Genomic DNA, 11064 nt, shown 5'->3' with positions numbered 1-11064 from the left:
GTTCTACGGGTGCCTTTAATCTAGTCAGGGGACAGAACCCGTATCATGTGGCCAAGCCACAGTAAACCCAGCTGGCTGCAGGAATTTGATATTGAGCCATCCGCAGACTGAAAGGTAGCTGGCAAATAGCTAATCAAGTCAAGAGAACGTTTCACAAAGAGAAAGGCTGTTTAATAAAATGGTCACTGCCCGTGTTCTCCAACTGCCACGAACAGCAGCACCTCTGCAAACACGGCAGCCAATAACTGGCAGAGCAGATAGCCCTTTGGTGTCATCTCCCAGTCCTGGGTCTCCACACTTGATGGCCCAGCTAAGGCCGTGGGTCTGGAAAGAGTTAAAGGAAACAAAATATTCGTTAGCTGTAAACTAAGGCCACTCCACAGCAGTGAGATTGGAAAGCTGCCCTCATTCCTGCCACAGACATGGTGGACGAACCTTGCCCCTCTGGTAGGCAGCAGAGTTGAGAGGTGCGACTGCACAGAATGCTACCTAGCTTGCACCCACAATTAGTGTGATTCCAGGCACAACTTGGGTCACTGTGCACAGAAACAGCCAGTTCTGGTCATTTGTGCACACAGCTCTCTCTTGTGTGAAGGCAGCTGCAGTAACTGAGTGCAAATTATGTGCACAATTGTATATCTAAACTAACAACCTGGCCTCTACTCAATGCTTCACATTACTCTTTTCTACTCAGCATATTCAAAACCATGTCTCTCTTTCTCTCTTTTTTTTTTTTAAAAAACACGTAGCTCTTAGTTTTCAGACAGATTCCTTTCATTACTACTATCCCACGCCCCGCTACTCCACCCCGCTCTTTTCCCATCCCCTACCCCGTTGTTTCTCTGGTGCAAAATGCAGCTTAATGAAGGACCAACATGGTTTCCAGCAGGTCATCTTCCAGTATTAAATCCCAAAGCAGGAATTCGCCGCAGACAGGGAAGAATTCCAGGGCACAGCACTGTCAGGAACTGAAGCCACCTCTGAAAGGAGAAGGTTAAAGCTCCTCTTTTCTACGGTGGTCGAGGAGGAGGGAGGAAAACAGGCAGAACAGGTCATTTCTGCACCACAAATATGTTTTTGCAGCTTTGTGCAGCTGCTGCCACCCCGACTCCCATGCTGATCCCTAAGTGATGGCATTCAATACAGCCAGGCCAGTGGTGCTGCCTGGAGTCATGATTGAAGGAACCCTTTAAGCTTCCCTGACAAGACATTTTTCCGAGATAAAAAATGAATGCTGCCAGCATGCAAATCTCTCTAAATTAGGCCCGGCCCAGCTTACTGGAGTTCTGCTGTTGTGTGATGACCGTCATTAACTCTAGAAGCACAGAAAAGCCAGAATGCTCTCAGCAGGCTCCTGTCCCAGCTGGGTGCCACTGCTCAGAGAAACACTTGGGTTTGGCTGGCTGACATCTGGAATTACACTGCTAGTGAAGAAGGGCGAGCGAGAAAAGGGCTTTGGTCAGCTTCTTTGTAATCAGCAATTCACAGGCAACCAACCTGCCGTGACTCCCTGGAAAGGAACAGAGACCTGCACAGTGCGGCTAGGACAATATGCATCTGGGGTTCTCCTTTCCACCAGCATTGCACTCACGGATGTGAAGTCCCAGATCGATAGCTCAGGGGCCCGAGTCCCGTTTATTTACAGAACAGGGGGGACAGTAGGTTGAAACAGGAGGGTGAGTTGTGGAGGGGCACCGTTTACCCAACGCAGAGCAAGTGCACTCTCCTCTGTTCCCCTTGGTTTAACCCCCGGTACAACCCAGGCAGGGCTCTCTAAGCCTCCCTAGGAGAGGAGAATTCTGTCTCCATGGCCCAGTGAGTCCGGCAACAAGAGCACCCAATCAGGGCCACTTATGGAAGCTTGCGTCCCACAGAACTTGTCAGACCATCCCACAAGCTGCTGAAATGTGGTAACATTCCTGACCAGTGTTGCCCTGGACTGGATTTGACTCTGCAACCTGGAGGTGAGCGTCTCACTACCAGTCCCCAGGGCTAACCAGGCTTCCCCTCTACTCTGCTGCCAACCCCCTCAGGCTGTGCTCATGGGATTGCTTTTCAACAGTATGCAGGAGAGAGGCCACAGGATGAAGCTGCACTAGTGTCTGCGATGCTCTCACACCCCTCTCCGAGGTTTCTTGGCAGAAAACATCAAACAAGAAATAAAAAAAATTAACTTTTAATGTCTCAGAAATCCCCATTAGAATGGGTTTAACCAAGAAGTCATTTCTGCTGGGTATCTGATGGTGGAAAGGCTCAGTGTGCTGGCTGTGTCCTTGTTATAAGACACAGATTTCAAATCCAGAGTCCTCAGAAATTCTCCAACAGCTCCAGAATCCGCTTCTGCTCGCTCTCCCGGAATTCCTGGTTCTTCCCATCCCCGATGTTCTCCGCATACTCTGCAGAAAAACAAAAACAAACCCTGAGCAAGATGCTGACATCAGTACCTGACAGGAGAGTTAGCCAAGGGACAGCGATGGACTCATTTTCCTGGTGATTAAAACTTTGCATGTTAAACATCTACTGACTCCTCATTAAAAGATTTTTTTTTTTGAAAGGATGGGGCACTAGAATAGGTGCTCCTGCTCTTCTCCCTCATTCCTTAGCACGATGGACATCAGCAGAGAGACAAGAACTTTAGTCCAGAGTACATCCCCCCGCCTCATCATCTGGAGAGGAGACAGTTTAGGAATTGTCCCCAAGCTGCATTCAAAGCCCTCCCATTAGATCTGGGTCAGAGGCAGTTCACCCTGCATCTTTACAAATTATTACAAAACAAAAGGCAGATTTGGGGCTGAAGACATGAGCATCTCAGGGAATCAGAAGCTGTCTGCCTAGGAAGATGTTTTCCAGCCTCTGGCTCCTCTCATGCATCCCCTTCTTCCCAAACAAACAGAACAGCTTGTATTCAGTGTCTGAATGGCAACGCTGCAGAAGAAAGTTTGCTTTAATATTTATGTGTTCAGCATTGCTGCACATTTCTGAGCTCCATCAAAGCCCTCATTATAAGAGCACTGAAAAGGCTGAGGACAGGGAGAAGCTAGTTGGTGTGGGAGCCTTCTCTCATGCACACTCCCTGTCTCCACAAACAAAGCAGAGAGCTCTTTGCCAAAGCAAAGGGGAGATATGATTGCTCTCTATAAATATATCAGAGGGATAAATACCAGAGAGGGAGAGGAATTATTTAAACTCAGTACCAATGTGGACACAAGAACAAATGGATATAAACTGGCCACTAGGAAATTTAGATTAGAAATTAGACGAAGGTTTCTAACCATCAGAGGAGTGAAGTTTTGGAATAGCCTTCCGAGGGAAGTAGTGGGGACAAAAGATCTATCTTGCTTTAAGATTAAACTCGATAAGTTTATGGAGGAGATGGTATGATGGGATAACATGGTTTTGGTAATTAAATATTCATGGTAAATAGGCCCAATGGCCTGTGATGGGTTTTTAGATGGGGTAAGATCCAAGTTACCCGGGAAGGAATTTTCTGTAGTATCTGGCTGATGAATCTTGCCCATATGCTCAGGGTTTAGCTGATCGCCATATTTGGGGTCGGGAAGGAATTTTCCTCCAGGGCAGATTGGAAGGCCCTGGAGGTTTTTCGCCTTCCTCTGTAGCATGGGGCACGGGTCACTTGCTGGAGGATTCTCTGCTCCTTGAGGTCTTCAAACTACAATTTGGGGACTTCAATAGCACAGATATAGATGTGAGGTCTTTTTTAGGAGTGGTGGGTGAAATTCTGTGGCCTGCATTGTGCAGGAGGTCAGACTAGATGATCATAATGGTCCCTTCTGGCCTAAATATCTATGAATCTATGAATCTATGAAAAAGCCCCTGGGATAAATCCATTTAATATTTATACACTACTATAGTCTGTGCAACGGGAGATACCCGGTGCCACCACGGTTTGCTGCTAGTGGGTCCATCGACTGGCATCCTGGAGACAAGGAGGTGGCGGGAGTACCCAATGACAGAGGGCTCTTCTGCACAAAGCAGAGAACAGCCCCTTTCCCCCCCCCCCGGTGGTTAACAGCTCAGATCCTGTTCCAGCTGCCCTGAGCTTGCACACTGAGCCGCAAGGAGCCATTAGTGTAATGGCTGATGGAGTGAGGCTCCGGGCTCCCCGGCAGCCCATGCTCTCTCTCTGCTGCGAGGCTCTCAATCACATCCCGGCCTGGCTCAGCAGAGGGGTGCATCTTGAGCAGTGACAGCACAGCCCACTCTTAACACTCCTCTCCTAGAGGAGACTAACACCAGGTGCTGAGCTGCGGAAAGCGGGGGGTTGCTTTCTCCAGGAGACAGTACCAACGGATGGCAGCGTGTAGCTCAGTATTCCCAAGTGCATTCCGCATACCGGCCCCATCCCCTCAGGGAAATAAGGGGAGGTGCAGGTTCTGCCCTGAGCAGGCCATTTTGCTGGGCTTTGTGCCTCTGAGACAGACACAGCAAGTGGCCTGGCCTTTGTTCACTAGCAGCCGAAGGGGAACTCTGCACCCCGTCTGAGTGCCAGGAGGGACTCCTCCCCGAGCGTACTGCCTGGTGGGGGAGCTGGGGGACAACACCAGGCTACTCAGATCCTCTCCCTTCAAGCAGGACCCTGTGGCCATTTTCTGCGGAGCGGGAGGCACTAGCAGAGCTGGACCGTAGCTCAGTTAGATATTAAGGGTTGGTTCAAGGAAAAAGCATCTACAGCACTTGCCTCCCGCGATGCAATTGCCGCAGGGGTCGCTGACTGCCACTGCCACTGCCACCCCCACCCCGAGCCAGTGAAATCTCCCCTGTGGGAACAAGTCCGAGATTTTCTGGGTTTTGCCCAAAGCTCGGCACTTTTTTCTTTTTTTCTCCTAAGCATTTAGCACTGTAAGAGGAAGCCTCACGACGACGCGCTGGGAAATTGTTTATGAGGTCACTAACAGCTGATGACATTAAGTGAAAAAAAGCAGATAAAAGAACCAGATTCAAGCTTTTTTTCTTTAATTACCCAATGAGAGTGGGTTTTAATGTATTTATTTAAATGGCGTGTGTGAACTCCCGCCTCACCAGCGCTTACACAGAGCTGTACGCACTGCCATTGCTGCGCAAACGCAAAGTGCCTAAGATTGGCTTTCGCTTCATTAGACAAAAGAAAATACAATGGTTACAGAACGGCCAGAATCAAGAGGGAAATATTTCCAGGTTTATAAGAGGATACTGGAAACAGCAGAGAACATACACTGAGGGAACATGGGCCAAATTTTGTGCAGTTATAAAGCATTTGCTTTTCTCTTTGGTTAAGCTTTGGTTTAACTTTTAATACACATTCCTCCCTCCCAGCTATCTTACTAGCGGGCCCATCACTAGCATCTAGGTGCTTTTGATGTCTCACTCACCAATCAGGACATTATTCTGAAACCATGATAGGCCCACGGGGGGGGGCTGGGGCAATAGCATGACAAGGGGGCAGAGGCAGGACAGAATGGCCCCTCTATGGATCAGCAATCACCAGTCCATGTTCCTCCCTGTAAGGGCAAGTGTCCCTTTTTATACAATTGTTCTTCCAGGGGAGATCAGCTTAAATAACCACGATTTAATACAGCACTTTTCATCAGTATGTCTCAAAGTGCTTTACAAAGGGTCATGAATTCCACTTTACACATGGGAAAACTGGGGCATGGGCAGGGCAGTGACTCAGCAAGGTCACCCAGCAGGCCAGTGGCAGAGGCATAAACACAACCCAGGCGTCCTGCGTCCCAGGCCAGTGCTCTATCTACTAGGCAAAACTTTCATTCCAAAAACTGCTCCCTCTCAGTCCACGTACTCCTGAAGACCTGAGGAGAATATGAATGCTCCAGCTCTAAGTGCGGCTCAATCTTCAGGAGAACAGGTTAGGGGACTGCCTGATCAGTCTGCAGAGATTCACGTACCCCTTGCCCACCCCTCCCACACCGAAAAACCACCGGAGGAAAAGAGGCCTACTGCTTCACTTGCATCATAAGCAATTTGCAGCAATCCCCAGAGACCCATCAGATGTCAGAGAAACATGGAGAATATGTAGGCCATAAAACCAAACTAAAAAGCAGGCACCTAATTAGTATGCATAAATAGAAAATAAAAATGGAACAAGAGAAACCCACGGAGTGGAGAGCAAGACTATGCAGGAAAGGGATGATCCCAGACTTCGCCCATCCCGAGAGTGAGCCAGACAGTGGGGGGGAAAAGGAGGGGGAGAGGCGAGAAAGGCGGGTGGGGGGCTTCAGCAAGGACTCAATCCACAGGGGATGGTGCTGGAGTTACGCCACTTTGCAGTGCAGGATTCCTGCTCCCGCTGTGCCAAGGGCTAGAAATCCTCCCCGTCTCTGTCACTAGCCTCTCAAGGGGGACACGCAGGGCTAGTGTGTTGGACCCCCCGCAGACTAAACCCAGTACTCTAACTGGCAGGCAGCTTTCCCCAAGTTCATTCTTGCGGTAACTCCTGTTAAGTCAGTTGAGTGACACCAAGGATGAATTTGGCCCAAACACCAGCACGGAGTGCAGATTACCCTCTGCTATTCCTACATGTGCGGCTTCTGCACCACGGCTGACAGCACCCCAGCAGCTACACAGCATCCAGGGAGGAGTCCCTAATCGCCTCAATCTTTTCCCCATTGCACCAGTGCACTGCTCACTCCCTCGCCCTCCCCTCTGCACGGTAGGGAAGGGTGTGGGTGCAGAAACAGCTGCTCTCTCTCTTCCTGTCCGCACCGATACTGTCGGGTAGAAGGGACAGGCCAGCAGCTGTTCTTTGCTCTGGACTCCGAGCCAGGAGAGCCCAGACCAATGCACAACTCACAGCCCCACACCACGTTTGAGACACTCCCCCTCCCCTCAGAGGGAACAGACTCATCCCCCAGCACCCACAGATACCAACCCAGCTCCTCAGAACCAGCCAGCCATGACCACGCTGTACAATAAGGAATTGCACCCTGGGCTGTCAGGGAATTTACAGCTGTTTTAGCCAACTCTTAACAGACCAGCCACCTGGAGTGGCAAGTCAGAGGAGGAAATTTATTGCGGGGGATCATCTCTGCAGCCTGCTACGTGTCTCTGCCCTCCTACTCCTCAATTCAGTTGACTATTTATGTTGGAGAAGAGACGGGATGGCCTGGAGCTGTCATGGTAGAGCCCAAATAAGCACTGCTTTAATTTAATGCAAGCATTATAAATTGCAAACACTCTATTAAAGCTAGGACTGCAAATCACAACAGCTACATCTTAAAACTGGAGAGTGATATTTTAACGCCCTAACCCATATTCATCTTTTGCTAAGAGCAAGACGAACATGCCATGGACATGGATATGCTACAGATGGTGTGGGGCGGGGTAATGGGGACAAAAGATGAGACTCCACAACACTTCCAGGGATGCTTCCCAGGAGCTCTCGGATCTCGCATGTCAGAGGGTGCTGTAGAGTCTCACCTTTCATCACCAGGGCACAGCACTGCACGTAGATGCTTCTTCTTTCTCCCCTCCACGTTACAGCCACCACCAACAGACCTGGCTGGGACGCACTGCAGAGCGAGGCGTAGCTCTCACAAGAACAACTTTCTTCCTCCCCAGTTCACAGGGCTGCCACTCTGTAGCCCTCAGCTGCTGCCACCAAAGGATGCAAACAGCTCATGAACTCAACTAGAACTTTGCTAAGTCTGAACAAGCTCTGTCTAGTCCCTTGTTCTCAGGGAGGATGGCCCTGGGCAAAGGCACATGACTGGGGTACTACAAACCAATGAGCAAGAAAAACTCACCCTTTATGATGTGCCGAACAATCTTGATGGAGCTGCCTCTCATGTTCAGAATCTGATGGACTCTCTGACGAATCTGGTAGGGAGAGAAGAGAGGACAAACAGACGTCATTCCCAGCACAGAGACCATGAATGTCTTTATTTTCTTGGCAGGAGTGCAGAAATCCTGAGTGTACTAAACTCCCATCTACCTTCAGAAGCCCACTTCTCACAGTGCACAGCCAGGCAAGTTTTGAAAGACTCACCCAATGGGTTTGCAAAACGTGTGCCCACCCCAGCCCACAAAGCTCTATATTTGTGTGCACCAAGGACCGTGGCATATCACATGGCTTGAGACCCCAAGCCAGAATCAGCTACGGTGGGAATTCACAGGAGACCTAGGTGGTGCCTACATGAGACTTTTGGGAAATTGCACTACCTCCAATGGTAAGACAGGGCACCAACATTTCTACCTCTGGGACTGCAGGCCCTACTCACAGCTGGTCTAGACCATGTGGTGTTAACAATGCTGGTGTTCTTGGCCCACTAGAGCAACTGTGATGGGAGATTTCTTAAAAAAAAAAAATAAAGTCTAGTGAAGAGAAGTTCCTGTAGGGTTGAGGAGCAGTGGAGGGGATTCAGAGCCCTGTGTGTGTCTTGACTGGAAGCCCAGGTGAGCACGCCATCTTTCGCCTGAAGCAGGCGGTGTCTTTACCTGGGGGACACTGGCATTGCAGATCTCTGCCATGATGTAACAGATGAGCTGTAGAACAAAGAGACCAGCATCTAGGCGACGGAGGTAGAATTCATCCTCCATGTCATCGTCTATTATCTCCCCCCGGCGCACCATATCCTAAAGGATGGCAAAAGGAGGAGTTATCAGATGGATCAAGAGAGCGCCCAACCCCCATATTGCTATGGTCCATGTAACAAAAGACTCAAAGTATCTGGCGTTTTTGTAATCTCACTATAGAAGGTTTATCTGCTTTGCCGTATATTCATAGCTTTCCCCCACTAGGAAATGGAGTCTCTGACAGAGCTCCTAGGATCTGATCCCTCTGCTTTCCCACTCCCCAAACTCTTGAACTCAGCCGTTGTGTCCACCATCCTTCTCCAAGCCAAGACATTTCCCCATAAAACAGACTGTGCAAAACTAGGAAAAAGTGGGAGGTGGGTTCTTTAAACAAAAATCGTCCCAATTCCACTTCATAGGATTTTGCACTTGCAAAAATTTGCCAATACATAAAGTATATTCAATGAAAGAGTATCAAAAACTGCAAGTTCTCATTTACTTCTCTTACAAAATTATACTTCTCTGGAAAATTTATTTAATTTCACTCAATTCCTTTCACTTCTGAGCAAACTTTCACCCTTTGTCTCTAAAATGTGCTCACCTGCAAATGAGCACTTTTTTCTTTTTCAGTAACAAGTTTATAAGAATTTCAAAGTCAGGCTGATTTCTGATTCCACAACAAAATGGGGGAAAAATCAATTGCAACTGTTTCCAGTTTTGATGTGAAAAATGTGCATAGTTCTTTCACAAAGTCACTTTTTAGTGAAGGGCTGCTACTAATCCTCAGCAGATCAAAGACCTATCTATTGGAGCTCCGCGTCCCGGCCACATGAACAAGACAGAACCAAGCCTAGAGGTCCTACCCAGTATGCAGATTCACCACCACCAAACTGTTGGCTATTCCACCTTCATTCACTGGGAACATTCAGGCAGCAGATCATCCGCTGGTATGAACAATCATAGCTCCACTGGCTTTCGTGACAGCTGCACCTGCTGAAGTTCTGCCAGATAGTCCTGGGACAGGACAATGACCACGGGGGGGGAGGAGAGGGGGTCGATGCAGAACAGCACAGTAAGGAATGCTATCCAAAGCACTCATTTCAGCATGAACAGGTCCTGTTCACGACAGGAAGAGCGCCTGGCATAAGAGAAGAGTGGGGTTGGTTTTTTTGAAGGGGCTGGAGGAGGATCCTTTGGGAACCTCTCTCATCCCCTTTTACTCTTCCTACTCTGAAAGGTTTTACAGCACAGTGATTTCCTGTCCTATACGGAGGACCAGATAGAGCTTCCTCTCAAAGCCAGTCAGTGCCCCCTTCAGTCAATGGGGGTTACAGAGAGCAACTTGAGTACTGCTTCTCCCTCTCTTCCCCAAGGCTAAGCATCTGGACCTGTAAGCAGACCTCTGTGGGCCCAGAGCGTGTGTTCTGTGCAGACAATAGATTGCCAGGCCCAGGCAATAGCAATGTGTAGGGGAAGCTGCCAAAGGAAGCTCTCACTTTTCCTACACACAGGGTACGGATGTTAAAGGGAGGCAGCTGCCAGCATCTCGCCCATCTCCATGGAAAGTCATCACAATGCGTATACAGAACATTTTCTCCACAGCGCTGCCAAAGGATAACCCAGCAATAAACTCACACAGTCCCTACCTGGGGAAGGCCCACCAAACCCACCCCCATATGTTGGTACCCTCCATTTTCAGAGAGGCCAGCTGTAACTCATGTCATGTGTGACCTTTCACAATCTTCACAGTAGAGGATTTTTTTAAGAAAATAAAGGAAGCAGCCTGTCAGGCCCTGCTAGCTCTCTGCAGCTCATTTGATTTATTATGCAGTGGTCTGGCAGGTGGGCACAAACCAGCAGAGCAATATTTCCTCATTAGAGCCGTCACCAGCGAGTACACTCTACCTGCAATGCTCAGCAAGGAGAACGTCCTGTGTGTGTGCCGCAGACAAAGATGCACACAAGGTCACAAGTGCCACAAGCTGATTTCGGCTACCAACTTTTTCTGGCTTTCTGAGCCTACCTCTGCAATGCAATTATAGGCAGAGTCCCCTAGTCACCAAGAGGAGAATTAACTCTTCCCACCTCTGCAACAGACTCTCACATTACAAACTCCTGAGCATAACGTCTGCTGGAAACGTGCTGAGATAGGACACAGACAGTGCTCAGGAGGTGTCCCTCAGCAGATGCCTCATGCATAGCCCCTCTCTAACACATCTATCGGGAAGCAGAGTGTGTGTCCTGGTGAGATATTTAACACCAGGCCAGCATCAGTGAATCAAGCTACCAGGACCCCACAGAATCCTGTTAATGGGGGGGAGGGGGGCGCTAAGCTATCCATCTCACTCCTCCCAACTGCCTAAAATACTAACGGGATCCTAAGGTGTCTGTCCATAGGTTAAGTCCCTACCCTGCACTTAAGAGTCTTCCTTCAGGACCACCTCTGCCCTAGCTCCTTTGTTGTCTCTGGGCCCAAAGAGAGACTCCCTCCACCTTCAGTTTCCAGCTGAAGCTAACTGTGCCCACCTGTCAGAC

General features: G+C 49.1%; 1 protein-coding gene across 1 annotated transcript in view; it reads right to left on the bottom strand.

Annotated features, from left to right (window-relative positions):
• Positions 1 to 2160: 2160 nt before the first annotated feature.
• Positions 2161 to 11064, bottom strand: part of CTNNBL1 (catenin beta like 1) — a 106940-nt gene continuing 98036 nt past the window's right edge. The window contains exons 14-16 of the mRNA XM_048819545.2: positions 8452 to 8589; positions 7761 to 7833; positions 2161 to 2396 (exon numbers count right to left, since the gene is read on the bottom strand). Coding sequence (XP_048675502.1) covers positions 2308 to 2396; positions 7761 to 7833; positions 8452 to 8589 — 300 coding nt within the window. The 3' untranslated portion in view covers positions 2161 to 2307. The remainder of the gene's footprint in view (positions 2397 to 7760; positions 7834 to 8451; positions 8590 to 11064) is intronic.

Source organism: Caretta caretta, chromosome 13, assembly GCF_965140235.1.
Source record: "Caretta caretta isolate rCarCar2 chromosome 13, rCarCar1.hap1, whole genome shotgun sequence".
Classification (NCBI taxonomy): Eukaryota; Metazoa; Chordata; order Testudines; family Cheloniidae; genus Caretta; species Caretta caretta.
Note: the sequence above shows the minus strand (reverse complement) of the source record. Positions and strands in the feature narration are given on the sequence as shown.